The sequence below is a fragment of the Oncorhynchus mykiss genome, chromosome 13 (assembly GCF_057628025.1).
Source record: "Oncorhynchus mykiss isolate SJ-2025 chromosome 13, ASM5762802v1, whole genome shotgun sequence".
Taxonomy (NCBI): Eukaryota; Metazoa; Chordata; class Actinopteri; order Salmoniformes; family Salmonidae; genus Oncorhynchus; species Oncorhynchus mykiss.
This window is the reverse complement of record NC_143034.1, coordinates 85,275,989-85,292,217: the sequence shown is the minus strand read 5'-3', so window position 1 is coordinate 85,292,217 and position 16,229 is coordinate 85,275,989. Positions and strand designations below refer to the sequence as shown.

The 16,229-nt window shown below is 50.1% G+C and overlaps 2 protein-coding genes across 2 annotated transcripts in view; both read left to right on the top strand.

Moving 5' to 3' along the window:
• The first annotated feature begins 517 nt into the window (after nucleotides 1-517).
• LOC149979048 (uncharacterized) lies at nucleotides 518-5,842 on the top strand. The gene has a single exon (XM_090194384.1). The coding sequence runs from the start codon at nucleotides 2,921-2,923 to the stop codon at nucleotides 5,840-5,842; it is 2,922 nt and encodes a 973-aa protein (XP_090050510.1). The 5' UTR covers nucleotides 518-2,920.
• A 43-nt stretch (nucleotides 5,843-5,885) lies between these two features.
• The window catches only part of LOC118947901 (unconventional myosin-XV), a 212,756-nt gene continuing 202,412 nt past the window's right edge, over nucleotides 5,886-16,229 (top strand). The window contains exon 1 of the mRNA XM_090194383.1: nucleotides 5,886-8,924. Coding sequence (XP_090050509.1) covers nucleotides 5,886-8,924 — 3,039 coding nt within the window. The remainder of the gene's footprint in view (nucleotides 8,925-16,229) is intronic.

Here is a 16,229-nt window from a genome sequence, read left to right as displayed (position 1 = left end):
GTTTTGTATCAAGTGTGTGAAAGCTGTGTTTGTATCAGGTGTGTGTGCCAGATGTGTTTGTATCAGGTGTGTAAAAGCTGTGTTTGTATCAGGAGTGTGAAAGCTGTGTTTGTATCAGGTGTGTGAAAGCTGTGTTTGTATCAGGAGTGTGAAAGGTGTGTTTGTATCAGGTGTGGGAAAGCTGTGTTTGTGTCAGGTGTGTGAAAGCTGTGTTTGTATCAGGTGTGTGAAAGCTGTGTTTGTATCAGGAGTGTGAAACTGTGTTTTGTATCAGGTGTGTGAAAGCTGTGTTTTGTCAGGTGTGTGAAAGCTGTGTTTGTATCAGGAGTGTGAAAGCTGTGTTTGTATCAGGAGTGTGAAAGCTGTGTTTGTATCAGGAGTGTGAAAGCTGTGTTTGTATCAGGAGTGTGAAAGCTGTGTTTTGTCAGGTGTGTGTGAAAGCTGTGTTTGTATCAGGTGTGTGTGAAAGCTGTGTTTGTATCAGGTGTGTCTGCCAGCTGTGTTTGTATCAGGTGTGTGAAAGCTGTGTTTGTATCAGGTGTGTGAAAGCTGTGTTTGTATCAGGAGTGTGAAAGCTGTGTTTGTATCAGGAGTGTGAAAGCTGTGTTTGTATCAGGAGTGTGAAAGCTGTGTTTTGTCAGGTGTGTGTGAAAGCTGTGTTTGTATCAGGTGTGTGTGAAAGCTGTGTTATATCAGGTGTGTAAAAGCTGTGTGTATCAGGTGTGTGTGCCAGCTGTATGTGTTTTGGCTCTATGAGGCTGAGGCTCTTAGACACAGTTTAGCAGCAGCTCAGCCCGCCTGCATTATTCAGCCACGACTGAGCCCCAGGATAGGGTTACCCCAAGCAGTACAGCTGATACATTAAGGTGCCCTTTGCAACTATAACGGGCCACACAAACACATACACTACACACACCTGGCACACACACATACACGCTGTGAGGCGGTGACAGGTCCCAGGGCTGAGGTGAACGGGGGACGGAGGCTCCATAACCAGAGAGAGTGTCGTCTCGGCTCAGTGGGAGAGACACAAAGGACTGCTGCGGGACACAAAGGAACGCTGACGTGGGATATGCTTTCTCACACACCTGACGCACACCTGACACACCGTGTGTAGGAGAGGATACCCCTGAGCAGGGGAGTCTCTCAGACGCACTTCTCTCTGTGTGGGGGGAAACTGCTGCCAAAACTCAGGCAGCAGCCAAGAAGACAACCAACGGCTGCAGAGCACCGACAGAACACTGGCAGAACACTGGCAGAACACTGGCAGAACACTGGCAGAAAACTGGAAGAGCACCGACAGAACACTGGCAGAACACTGGCAGAAAACTGGCAGAACACTGGCAGAACACTGGAAAAACACAGACAGAATACTGGCAGAAAACTGGCAGAACACTGACAGAACACTGTCAGAACACTGGCAGAAAACTGGCAGAACACTGACAGAACACTGACAGAACACTGGAAAAACACTGACAGAATACTGGCAGAAAACTGGCAGAACACTGGAAAAACAAAGACAGAACACTGGCAGAACACTGGCAGAACACAGACAGAACACTGGCAGAACACTGACAGAACACTGGCAGAACACTGAAAGAACACAGACAGAACACTGACAGAACAAAGACAGAACACTGACAGAACACTGACAGAACACTGTCAGAACACTGACAGAACACTGGCAGAACACTGGCAGAACACTGACAGAACACTGACAGAACACTGACAGAACACTGGCAGAACACTGGCAGAACACTGACAGAACACTGACAGAACACTGGCAGAACACTGACAGAACACTGACAGAACACTGGCAGAACACTGACAGAACACTGGCAGAACACTGGCAGAACACTGGCAGAACACTGACAGAACACTGGCAGAACACTGACAGAACACTGGCAGAACACTGGCAGAACACAGACAGAACACTGGCAGAACACAGACAGAACACTCGGACAATGGGAGACAGTCTGAGGACGATACAGCTGACATATCTGGAGCATTTTTAAACCACAGAGGAAACACTTTTGATTCTTTCTGCCTGGAAATATCCTGTATGATCATTCCTGCTATGCTAGACTGTCTGGACCCTTTTGGTCTGTTTTCAAGGGGACTTGTCTATTGAGTCTGTGTGGTAAGTGTGGCTGATGGTATCAGCCTGGTGTACAGTAGGCCAGTAGTGAACAAGCCTCTGGCTGCCTGGTATGGTACAGTAGTGAACAAGCCTCTGGCAGCCTGGTATGGTACAGTAGTGAACGATGGGAGCTGTGCTGTAAGGAGCCCCAGTCTGGATCAGTCTGCTAGACTACAGAGCTGTACTGTGTGCTGTAAGGAGCCCCAGTGTGGATCAGTCTGCTAGACTACAGAGCTGAACTGTGTGCTGTAAGGAGTCCCAGTCTGGATCAGTCTGCTAGACTACAGAGCTGTACTGTGTGTTGTAAGGAGCCCCAGTGTGGATCAGTCTGCTAGACTACAGAGCTGTACTGTGTGCTGTAAGGAGCCCCAGTGTGGATCAGTCTGCTAGACTACAGAGCTGTACTGTGTGCTGTAAGGAGCCCCAGTCTGGATCAGTCTGCTAGACTACAGAGCTGTACTGTGTGCTGTAAGGAGCCCCAGTGTGGATCAGTCTGCTAGACTACAGAGCTGTCTGACTCTGAGAAGTAATGTGACCAACCGCTGACCGCTGTGATTCAGACTCCGTTACTAGATCGTGTTTTGGATGGCATTGGTTTGGTTGGGCTGTTTTTTCAGTTCACGTTACAGTCTTCACAGAGAAGAGTGGGTCTGAGGCGTAGCTTCATTCAGACAGAGACAGACAGACAGGAGGAGATGCTGCTGTGTTTGACGGCCGGGTGGACAGCAACCCTCTGACCGGCTCCATCTCCCTCTAGCAGGATCCCTGGCCTGAGACAACATGCCACCTAAGAAAGGAGCAGCAGCCAAGAAAGGAGGAGGGAAGGAGGACAAGAAAGGAGGAGGGAAGGAGGACAAGAAAGGAGGGAAGAAAGAGGAGTCGGCTAAAGATAAAGCAAAGGATGATGGGAAGAAAGGTAAAGGAAAGAAGTCAGAGGAGGAGGAGGAGGAGGAGGTGCCAAGCGAGGAGGAAGAGGAGGATGAACAGAGTGAGGAAGAGCAGAAAGCTCCACCGCCACAGAAAGGGAAGGGGAAGGTCGCTCTGAAGGGAGCCTCTAAAGCCGTAGCCATGAAGGCTATGGTCAAGCCGCCCCCCAAACGAGGCCAGCCCCCGCCCCCCGAGGACGACGACGACGAGGAGGACGAGGAGGTGAAGAAGCCGCAGATGAAGAAGATGGGAGTGTTGAACCTGAAGAAGATGACTCAGGGGAACATCAAGGGAACCAAGGCCATGATGGGGTTCACTGCCGAGGGACAGAAGAAGACAGTCGCCGCCCAGAAGGTCCAGAAGAAACAGGAAGCCAAGTCTCACCTGAAGGCTCTGAGCGGTCTGACCGGTAAGGCCTCGCCCTTCTCTGCCTCCGCACCTAAAAACCCCCCGCCGCCGGTGAAGACCCAGCCCAAGAGGAACATGAAGAGCACGTCTCGTCTGTTCCTCAGGATGTCAGGACATAAGAAGACCAAACCTCCCACCAACACCAAGCAGATCCTAGGCACCACTAAGTTCTTCGCTGGCTTCGGGAAATCCAAATCTCCTCCTCCGGAGAAGCCAGCGCTGCCCAGCACCTCCAAGTTCTCCATGTTCACCAGGAAGGAGGAGAAGCCCAAAGAGCCTCCTGGTAAGAAGGGCCTGCTGCTGTCTAACCTGGGGGCCCGTGGCCCCGCCGCCTCAGAGCAGGCTAAAGGACTGGGGGGGAAGTTTAAAGGAATGTTTGTCAAGAAGAAGGACGAGAGCTCTGAGTCTGGGTTTAAGAGTAAAGGCTGGATGCTGGGGAGGATAGCGGGAGCTACTAACTGGCTGACTGGGAGATTCCTGTCCTCTAAGGGCCAGGGGCGTCTGAGGGCAAGTAAGAAGCTGTCGTTCGCCACGCGGGACCCCCGTGCCAGGCTGAGGGGGGGCTACTACAACGAGGACTATGAGGATGATGAGGAAGAGGAAGAATTCACCTATGATGAAGATGAGTACGACCAGAGGTCCCGAGGTCGTTACGGACGACCTTTAACCTACGCCTCCTACGACCCCTACGGAGAGGTCACAGAATACTGCGAGGACAAGTACGGTTACTACGACGACAAGGGCAACTACTACGACTACTACAGCGAGGACGACTATGAGTACCGTGATGATGAGGTGGAGTACTACGACCCGTACCGTTACTACGATGACGGGTTTGACTACCTCGACCACAGGCAGGGGTTGACGATGGAGGAGTATTGTTACTACGGCGACGATGGTCTGGAGTACTACTATGGCGATGACGGACTGCTGTATCCGATGGAGACGGGGGCATACGGTTACTACTACGACACTAACGAGATGTTGGATTACTATGACGACCAGTTGGGCTATTACAACCCGCAGTACCTGGATTATGGGATATCTGAGCAGTATGGGATGTTGCCGGGTTACGATGGTTTCTATCTGTCAGACCAGTCCCTCCTGTACCACACAGACCCTTCTGCTGGGATGATGGGATATGCTGCTGTTGATCAGTTCAACCCCTATCCCCCCTACCCGTTCCACCAAGCCTACCCTCAGCCCTACCCTTTCCCCATGGAAGCTGTTCTGGAGTCAGTGCAGCCGGGGGTGGTGTACGGGGCTGACCAGCTGTCCTACCCAGCAACTGTCCCAGGATCAGACCAGTTCCGGCTGCCGCGGCCGCAGGTCAGGCTGTTTGGCAAGGAGAGATTAGAGGTTGGCCACACCCCCTCCTCCCCTCACCTGGCCCCCAAAGACCTGGACATTATGTCAGAGATCCAGTACGAGCCGCTCCCCCTCCCCGAGTACACCCCCAGATCTCACCCCCGGCCTCCCTCCCCCACCCCCACAGCCAAGCTCATCCAGCAGGCCCACGGCCGCACCCCTCTCTCTGCCTCCCCCAGCCGGATCTCCCTAACCCCTGTTGTTGTGACACAGCTCCCACTTCATGACCCCCCCTTCTATCACCACTCCCCCATACCTCTAGAGCCTGTGTTCGAGCAATACACCCCACAGATGGGAGAGATCTCAGGGATGGGACCCTATCCAACCATGGCTTCACCTTATCCATCGATGGCTCCACAGATGGGAGAGATCTCAGGGATGGGACCCTATCCACTCATGGCTTCTCCTTATCCATCGATGGCTCCACAGAGGGCCACCCCATTTTCCCCCATGTTTTCCCCAATGCCAGTGCGTCGTCTCGGCCCCCACCCGTCCCCTCAGCTCTCTCTAAGGCCTGGTTCTCCAGGTATGGGGCGCGTCCCTCATCCCACTCACCCCATGGACCCCCACCTCTCCCCTCGGCTCTCCAGGAGGGGGATTCCTCCCCCCCATCTGCCCCCCTCTCCGCTAACCAGGAGGCGCACCTCCCCCCCCTCATCGCCCCTCCCATCCAGACGAGTCCCCTCCCTCAGGGCTCAGAGTCAGCCGTCCAGGAGGAGGAGACTCCTCTCTCACCCGTCTCACCCGTCTCCCCCCTGCTCCCCCCTGGCCAGTCCCCCCTCCTCCCCCCGAGGATCCCTGAGGAAAAGGAGCCCTCCTCATTCCCCCAGGCCCTCCTCCCCTCCTCTCTCCAGAGCTCGCCTGATTGGAGGAAGGAAGCAAGGAAGCACCTTGTCTCGCCCCTCCTCCCCCTCTGCCTCCCCTCTCAGAAGGAACCCCCCCCCTCGGGGAATACAGACCCCTGTCTCCAACATTCCGTCCTGCCTCCCCCTCCCCTAACCTCTCTTCCCCCCGCCGACTCTCCTCTCCCACCCCCTCCTGTATGTCCAGCCGCCCCCTCCCTTCCCGCACCTCCACACGGCACCTCAGAGGGGGTCGTGGCCAGGTGCCCATGGGGGCGGTGAAGCCCTCGCCAGGTAACCCCTACCTGCAGAGACGTAGTCGGCACGGCACCCCTCTCACCCAGAACGTGGCTCCCTTCAGGTCGTCGGTTCACAGCGTCCCCGAGGGTCAACCCCCCCCAGCAGGACAGCTGCAGGGCCCCGGCCCCCCCATGTTGGCACGCTCAGTGTCCCGGCCGGGAGGGGTCAGGGAGTCGCAGCGGACCCCCCAGGGAGGTTTCCATCGCCCCGTAGGGAGGGGCCACCCTCTCGTCCGCATGCCCAGGAACCCTCCTCCTGGCAGGCAGTCGTTCAGAGGCCGTCCTCTCTCCCCCCAGCCCTCCATGAAGCAGCAGGGTGGTCCTCTCTCTCCACAGCCCTCTGTTAGACACCCCTCCTCCCCACAACACAAGCAACCCTCTTCCCCCCTGCCGCCCCGTGCCCCCTCTCCCTTCCACCACTTCCCCCCAGCCTCCTTCAGACCTCCCCCCCACCACCCCAGTCTCCCCTATCACTCCCAGGTCGTGACCCAGTACAACCACACTATGGAGCCAGGGGCCTCTCCCTTACTGACCAACGCTCACCTTAGAGGAGTAAACTACACCTCCCCTCAGCAGCGGCCCCCCTCCCCCCATCCCTCCCTCCGTTACGATCCTCGTTCCTCCCCCCTCCAGAACTCTTACCTGCGTAACCCGTCCTATAGTTCACCTGTACAGAGAGGCCCCTCCCCCTTGCCCGGTGGCCAGCTGATGATGTCATATGATGGACAGGTTAGCCAGGGTTCCTCCCCCCAGCTGTCTAACGCCTTACAGCAGAACACTAACCTGTCTAACGCCTCCTACTCCTACCCCCTGGCCTCCTCTCCTCTCCAGAGAAATGCCTCCCTCTACACCCCCGTCCTCTCCCCCTATCAGACCCAGTCCTCCTCACCTCGTCTCTCCAGCACCGTGCTCAGCCCTCGGCTCCGCAACGCTTCCTACGCCTCCCCCGCTCTTCACAGACCTCCTCCACCCTCCTCCCCCACGCTGTCCACCACTCTTAGCACCTCCCACCACCTACAGGGGTCAGCGTTCCGCCTACCCGACGGTTCCGTGATGATGTCGGGGGGTTCCGAGGGGAACAAGAGCAGTGGAGGTTCTCCCGGTTCTGTCTCTCTGATGTCTAATGCTTTGCAGAACACTAGCATGAGACAAGCTACCTACCGTCTACCAGACGGTTCTCTGGTCACCAGGACTGAACCCAATCCTCAACCATCCTCCTTCTCTCCAAACCTCTCCTCTGCTCTCCTCAACCCCAACATGCAACAGGCTATGTATAAATTACCAGATGGGACGCTAGTAACCCAGAACGAGCCTCAACCGATTCCCTCTCCCTCCTTCTCTCCGAATCTCTCCTCAGCTCTTCTCAACCCAAACCTCCGCCAGGCTACGTACAGATTACCGGATGGAACTCTAGTAACCAGGACTGAACAAACTCCTCAGCCTAACCTCTCCTCTGCCCTCCTCAACCAGAATCTTACCAAGGCTACATACCGTCTACCAGACGGAACTCTAGTAACCAGGAACGAGTCTCCACAACCTTCTTCTCCTAACCTCTCCTCTGCCCTCCTCAACCAGAATCTTACCAAGGCTACATACCGTCTACCAGACGGAACTCTAGTAACCAGGAACGAGCCTCCACAACCATCTCCTAACCTCTCCTCTGCCCTCCTCAACCAGAATCTTACCAAGGCTACATACCGTCTACCAGACGGAACTCTAGTAACCAGGAACGAGCCTCCACAACCATCTCCTAACCTCTCCTCTGCCCTCCTCAACCAGAATCTTACCAAGGCTACATACCGTCTACCAGACGGAACTCTAGTAACCAGGAACGAGCCTCCACAACCTTCTCCTAACCTCTCCTCTGCTCTCCTCAACCAGAATCTTACCAAGGCTACATACCGTCTACCAGACGGAACTCTAGTAACCAGGAACGAGCCTCCACAACCTTCTCCTAACCTCTCCTCTGCTCTCCTCAACCAGAATCTTACCAAGGCTACATACCGTCTACCAGACGGAACTCTAGTAACCAGGAACGAGCCTCCACAACCTTCTTCTCCTAACCTCTCCTCTGCCCTCCTCAACCAGAATCTTACCAAGGCTACATACCGTCTACCAGACGGAACTTTAGTAACCAGGAACGAGCCTCCACAACCTTCTCCTAACCTCTCCTCTGCTCTCCTCAACCAGAATCTTACCAAGGCTACATACAGATTACCTGATGGAACTCTAGTAACCAGGAACGAGCCTCCACAACCTTCTTCTCCTAACCTCTCCTCTGCTCTCCTCAACCCTAACGTCCGTGGAGCCTCCTATAGTGGGGGGTCTCTGGCCCCCCCTAGCCCCTCCCCCAACCTGTCCAATGCTCTCCAGAACCAGAACCTGCGTTCCGCCACTTACAGACTACCTGATGGGACCTTAGTGACCCGGGCCCAGCCTAGCACTCCCCAGCTCTCCAACGCTCTACAGAACCAGAACCTGCGTTCAGCTACGTACAGACTTCCTGACGGGAGCCTGATGACGAGACCTGTTCCCGCCACCCCCCAGCTTGGCAATGCCCTACAGAACCAGAACCTCCGTGGGGCCTCCTACCGCCTGCCCTCCTCGCTGGAGGAGCCTGGAGGGGGGCGATACGCCGTGGTCATGCCCCAGGTCCAGGGCTCTGGGCCGGGGCAAGGGTCAGGGCATCACTGGGCTCAGGGCCCAGGGCCTGGGATGGGGACACAGCCTAGGGGTTTAGGGGAGCAGGTGGATGTGTGGGGGTCAGAGACAGTGCTGCCCCACCCCACTGTCCAGAACCTCACCAAGTGGTCCATGTACCGGGATGAGGAGCTGCTGGATCCCCCGGGGCCCCCCCACCATGGACAGAGAGAGATGGACCTGGAGCCGGACTGGGCTCCTAACAGGGAAGGGGAACCCACTGGGCCCTGGTACGATAAGGTAATACTGGGGTAACTATAGAACCCACTGGGCCCTGGTATGACGAGGTAATACTGGTTTAACTATAGAACCCACTGGGCCCTGGTATGATAAGGTAATACTGGTTTAACTATAGAACCCACTGGGCCCTGGTATGACGAGGTAATACTGGTTTAACTATAGAACCCACTGGGCCCTGGTATGACGAGGCAATACTGGTTTAACTATAGAACCCACTGGGCCCTGGTATGACGAGGTAATACTGGTTTAACTATAGAACCCACTGGGCCCTGGTATGATAAGGTAATACTGGTTTAACTATAGAACCCACTGGGCCCTGGTATGACGAGGCAATACTGGTTTAACTATAGAACCCACTGGGCCCTGGTATGACGAGGTAATACTGGTTTAACTATAGAACCCACTGGGCCCTGGTATGACGAGGTACTACTGGTTTAACTATAGAACCCACTGGGCCCTGGTATGATAAGGTACTACTGGTTTAACTATAGAACCCACTGGGCCCTGGTATGACGAGGTAATACTGGTTTAACTATAGAACCCACTGGGCCCTGGTATGACAAGGTAATACTGGTTTAACTATAGAACCCACTGGGCCCTGGTATGACGAGGTAATACTGGTTTAACTATAGAACCCACTGGGCCCTGGTATGATAAGGTAATACTGGTTTAACTATAGAACCCACTGGGCCCTGGTATGACGAGGTACTACTGGTTTAACTATAGAACCCACTGGGCCCTGGTATGACGAGGTAATACTGGGGTAACTATAGAACCCACTGGGCCCTGGTATGATAAGGTAATACTGGTTTAACTATAGAACCCACTGGGCCCTGGTATGATAAGGTAATACTGGTTTAACTATAGAACCCACTGGGCCCTGGTATGATAAGGTAATACTGGTTTAACTATAGAACCCACTGGGCCCTGGTATGACGAGGTAATACTGGTTTAACTATAGAACCCACTGGGCCCTGGTATGATAAGGTAATACTGGTTTAACTATAGAACCCACTGTGCCCTGGTATGACGAGGTAATACTGGTTTAACTATAGAACCCACTGGGCCCTGGTACGATAAGGTAATACTGGTTTAACTATAGAACCCACTGGGCCCTGGTATGACGAGGTAATACTGGTTTAACTATAGAACCCACTGGGCCCTGGTATGACGAGGCAATACTGGTTTAACTATAGAACCCACTGGGCCCTGGTACGATAAGGTACTACTGGTTTAACTATAGAACCCACTGGGCCCTGGTATGACGAGGTACTACTGGTTTAACTATAGAACCCACTGGGCCCTGGTATGACGAGGCAATACTGGTTTAACTATAGAACCCACTGGGCCCTGGTATGACGAGGTAATACTGGTTTAACTATAGAACCCACTGGGCCCTGGTATGACGAGGTAATACTGGTTTAACTATAGAACCCACTGGGCCCTGGTATGACGAGGTAATACTGGTTTAACTATAGAACCCACTGGGCCCTGGTATGATAAGGTACTACTGGTTTAACTATAGAACCCACTGGGCCCTGGTATGACGAGGCAATACTGGTTTAACTATAGAACCCACCGGGCCCTGGTATGATAAGGTATTACCGTAATACTGAAAATACTGTTAATACAGTAAGCTTTTACTGTTATGATATGGTAATACATGAAGCTACTACTGGTATGATATGGTAATACAGTAAGCTACTACTGGTATGATATGGTAATACAGTAAGCTACTACTGGTATGATATGGTAATACAGTAAGCTACTACTGGTATGATATGGTAATACAGTAAGCTACTACTGGTATGATATGGTAATACAGTAAGCTACTACTGATATGATAAGGTAATACAGTACGCCACTACTGGTATGATATGGTAATACAGTACGCCACTACTGGTATGATATGGTAATACAGTAAGCCACTACTGGTATGATATGGTAATAAAGTAAGCTAATACTGGTATGATAAGGTAATACAGTAAGCTACTACTGGTATGATATGGTAATACAGTAAGCTACTACTGGTATGATAAGGTAATACAGTAAGCTACTACTGGTATGATATGGTAATATAGTAAGCTACTACTGGTATGATAAGGTAATACAGTACGCCACTACTGGTGTGAGAAGGTAATACAGTACGCCACTACTGGTATGAGAAGGTAATACCGGTGATATTAGTACTACTGGTACGATGAGATAATACAGTAACCTACTATTGGTACGAGAAGGTAATACAGTAAACTGCCTCTGGTACGATATGGTAGTACAGTAATCCTCTACTGTAATGATAAGGTAATACAGTAGGCTGCTACTGATATGGTATGGTAAAACAGTAAGCCACTACTGTAATGATAATGTAATACAGTAGGCTACTACTGTTGTGATAAGGTAATACAGTAGGCTGCTACTGATACGGTATGGTAAAACAGTAAGCCACTACTGTAATGATAAGGTAATACAGTAGGCTACTACTGTTGTGATAAGGTAATACAGTAGGCTACTACTGGTACGGTGCGTTAATACTGGTTCTATTGGTAATACTGCTACTACTGTTATGATAAGGTAATACAGTAGGCTACTACTGGTATGATAAGGTAGTACTGGTACTACTGGTACTACTGGTACGATGAGGTCATACAGTAGGCTGCTACTGTTATGATAAGGTAATACTGGTACTACTGGTGCAATAAGGTACAATTGGTATTACTGGTACTACTGGTACAATGAGGTCATACAGCAGACTACTACTGTTATGATAAGGTAATACTGGTACTACTGGTACGATTAGGTCATACAGTAGGCTGCTACTGTTATGATAAGGTAATACTGGTACTACTGGTACAATGAGGTCATACAGTAGGCTGCTACTGTTATGATAAGGTAATACTGGTACTACTGGTAATACTGGTACTACTGGTACAATGAGGTCATACAGTAGGCTGCTACTGTTATGATAAGGTAATACTGGTACTACTGGTGCAATAAGGTACATTTGTTATTACTGGCACTACTGGTACAATAAGTTAACACTCAATCAATCAAATGTATTTATATACATCAGCTGATGTCACAATGTGCTAAACAGAAATCCAGCCTAAAACCCCAAACAGTAATCAATGCAGGTACAGAAGCACAGTGACTAAGAAAAACTCCATAGAAAGGCCAGAACCTATGAAGAAACCTAGAGAGGAACCAGGCTATGAGGGGTGGCCAGTCCTCTTCTGGCTGTGCCGGGTGGAGAATATAACAGAACATGGCCAAGATGTTCAAATGTTCATAGATGACCAGCAGGGTCAAATAATAGTAATCACAGTAGTTGTCGAGGGTGCAGCAAGTCAGCACCTCAGGAGTAAATGTCAGCTGGCTTTTCATAGCTGATCATTCAGAGTATCTCTACCGCTCTTGCTGTCTCTAGAGAGTTGAAAACTGCAGGTCTGGGACAAGGTAGCACGTCCGGTGAACAGGTCAGGGTTCCATAGCCGCAGGCAGAACAGTTGAAACTGGAGCAGTAGCATGACCAGGTGGACTGGGGACAGCAAGGAGTCATCAGGCCAGGTAGTCCTGAGGCATGGTCCTAGGGCTCAGGTCCTCCGAGAGAGAGAGAGAAAGAAAGAAAGAGAGAGAGAGAGAAAAAGAGAGAGAATTAGAGAGAGTATACTTAAATTCACACAGGACACCGTATAAGACAGGAGAAATACTCCAGATATACAGTGGGGCAAAAAAGTATTTAGTCAGCCACCAATTGTGCAAGTTCTCCCACTTAAAAAGATGAGAGAGGGCTGTAATTTTCATCATAGGTACACTTCAACTATGACAGACAAAATGAGAAGAAAAAAAATTCAGAAAATCACATTGTAGGATTTTTTATGAATTTATTTGCAAAATATGGTGGAAAATAAGTATTTGGTCACCTACAAACAAGCAAGATTTCTGGCTCTCACAGACCTGTAACTTATTCTTTAAGAGGCTCCTCTGTCCTCCACTCGTTACCTGTATTAATGACACCTGTTTGAACTTGTTATCAGTATAAAAGACACCTGTCCACAACCTCAAACAGTCACACTCCAAACTCCACTATGGCCAAGACCAAAGAGCTGTCAAAGGACACCAGAAACAAAATCGTAGATCTGCACCAGGCTGGGAAGACTGAATCTGCAATAGGTAAGCAGCTTGGTTTGAAGAAATCAACTGTGGGAGCAATTATTAGGAAATGGAAGACATACAAGACCACTGATAATCTCCCTCGATCTGGGGCTCCACGCAAGATCTCACCCTGTGGGGTCAAAATGATCACAAGAACGGTGAGCAAAAATCCCAGAACCATACGGGGGGACCTAGTGAATGACCTGCAGAGAGCTGGGACCAAAGTAACAAAGCCTACCATCAGTAACACACTACGCCGCCAGGGACTCAAATCCTGCATTGCCAGACGTGTCCCCCTGCTTAAGCCAGTACATGTCCAGGCCCGTCTGAAGTTTGCTAGAGAGCATTTGGATGATCCAGAAGAAGATTGGGAGAATGTCATATGGTCAGATGAAACCAAAATATAACTTTTTGGTAAAAACTCAACTCGTCGTGTTTGGAGGACAAAGAATGCTGAGTTGCATCCAAAGAACACCATACCTACTGTGAAGCATGGGGGTGGAAACATCATGCTTTGGGGCAGGACGACTGATCCGTGTAAAGGAAAGAATGAATGGGGCAATGTATTGTGAGATTTTGAGTGAAACCTCCTTCCATCAGCAAGGGCATTGAAGATGAAACGTGGCTGGGTCTTTCAGCATGGCAATGATCCCAAACACACCGCCCGGGCAACGAAGGAGTGGCTTCGTAAGAAGCATTTCAAGGTCCTGGAGTGGCCTAGCCAGTCTCCAGATCTCAACCCCATAGAAAATCTTTGGAGGGAGTTGAAAGTCAGTGTTGCCCAGCAACAGCCCCAAAACATCACTGCTCTAGAGGAGATCTGCATGGAGGAATGGGCCAAAATACCAGCAACAGTGTGTGAAAACCTTGTGAAGACTTACAGAAAACGTTTGACCGCTGTCATTGCCTACAAAGGGTATATAACAAAGTATTGAGATAAACTTTTGTTATTGACCAAATACTTATTTTCCACCATAATTTGCAAATAAAATTCATTAAAAATCCTACAATGTGATTTTCTGGATTTTTTTTTCCATTTTGTCTGTCATAGTTGAAGTGTACCTATGATGAAAATTACAGGCCTAATCTCATCTTTTTAAGTGGGAGAACTTGCACAATTGGTGGCTGACTAAATTATTTTTTGCCCCACTGTAACAGACTGGCCCTAGCCCCCCGACACATAAACTACTGCAGCATAAATACTGGAGGCTGAGACAGGAGTGGTCGGGAGACACTGTGGCCCCGTCCGACAATACCCCCGGACAGGGCCAAACAGGCAGGATATAACCCCACCCACTTTGCCAAAGCACAGCCCCCACACCACTAGAGGGATATCTCCAAACACCAACTTACCATCCTGAGACAAGGCTGAGTATAGCCCACAAAGATCTCCGCCACGGCACAACCCAAGGGGGGGACGCCTACCCAGACAGGAAGATCACATCAGTGACTCAACCCACTCAAGTGACGCACCCCTCCTAGGGACGGCATGAAAGAGCACCAGCAAGCCAGTGACTCAGCCCCTGTAATAGGGTTAGAGGCAGAGAATCCCAGTGGAAAGAGGGGAACCGGCCAGGCAGAGACAGCAAGGGCGGTTCGTTGCTCCAGAGCCTTTCCGTTCACCTTCACAATCCTGAGCCAGACTACACTCAATCATATGACCCACTGAAGAGATGAGTCTTCAGTAAAGACTTAAAGGTTGAGACCGAGTTTGCGTCTCTCACATGGGTAGGCAGACCATTCCATAAAAATGGAGCTCTGTAGGAGAAAGCCCTGCCTCCAGCTGTTTGCTTAGAAATTCTAGGGACAATTAGTAGGTCTGCGTCTTGTGACCGTAGCGTATGTGTAGGAATGTACAGCAGGACCAAATCAGAGAGATAGGTAGGAGCAAGCCCATGTAATGCTTTGTAGGTTAGCAGTAAAACCTTGAAATCAGCCCTTGCCTTGAAAGGAAGCCAGTGTAGTGAGTCTAGCACTGGAGTAATATGATAAATTTTTTTGGTTCTAGTCAGGATTCTAGCAACCATATTTAGCACTAACTGAAGTTTATTTAGTGCTTTATCCGGGTAGCCGGAAAGTAGAGCATTGCAGTAGTCTAACCTAGAAGTGACAAAAGCATGGATTCATTTTTCTGCATAATTTCTGGACAGAAAGTTTCTGATTTTTGCAATGTTACGTAGATGGAAAAAAGCTGTCGTTGAAACAGTCTTGATATGTTCGTCAAAAGAGAGATCAGGGTCCAGAGTAACGCCAAGGTCCTTCACAGTTTTATTTGAGACGACTGTACAACCATTAAGATTAAATGTCAGATTAAACAGAAGATCTCTTTGTTTCTTGGGACCTAGAACAAGCATCTCTGTTTTGTCCGAGTTTAAAAGTAGAAAGTTTGCAGCCATCCACTTCCTTATGTCTGAAACACAGGCTTCTAGCGAGGGCAATTTTGGGGCTTCACCATGTTTCATTGAAATGTACAGCTGTGTGTCATCCGCATAGCAGTGAAAGTTAGCATTATGTTTTCGAATGACATCCCCAAGAGGTAAAATATATAGTGAAAACAATAGTGGTCCTAAAATGGAACCTTGAGGAACACCAACATTTACAGTTGATTTGTCAGAGGACAAACCATCCCCAGAGACAAACTTATATCTTTCTGACAGACAAGATCTAAACCAGTGCATAAGTTGTCCGTGTAGACCAATTTGGGTTTCCAATCTCTCCAAAAGAATGTGGTGATCGATGGTATCAATAGCAGCACTAAGGTCTAGGAGCATGAGGACAGATGCAGAGCCTCGGTCTGAGGCCATTAAAAGGTAATTTACTACCTTCCCAAGTGCAGTCTAATTGCTATGATGGGGTCTAAAACCAGACTGAAGCATTTCATATACATTGTTCGTCTTCAGGAAGGCAGTGAGTTGCTGTTTTCTAAAATGTTTGAGAGGAATGGGAGATTCGATATAGGCCGATAGTTTTTGATATTTTCTGGGTCAAGGTTTGGCTTTTTCAAGAGAGGCTTTATTTATTATAGTTTGGTACATATCCGGTGGATAGAAAGCCGTTTATTATGTTCAACATAGGAGGGCCAAGCTCAGGAAGCAGCTCTTTCAGTAGTTTAGTTGGAATAGGGTCCAGTATGCAGGTTTAGAGGCCATTATT

What these genes read in the sequence shown, in the direction of transcription:
- LOC149979048 (XM_090194384.1), top strand. Translation starts at nt 2,921, where the DNA reads ATGCCACCTAAGAAAGGAGCAGCAGCCAAGAAAGGAGGAGGGAAGGAG.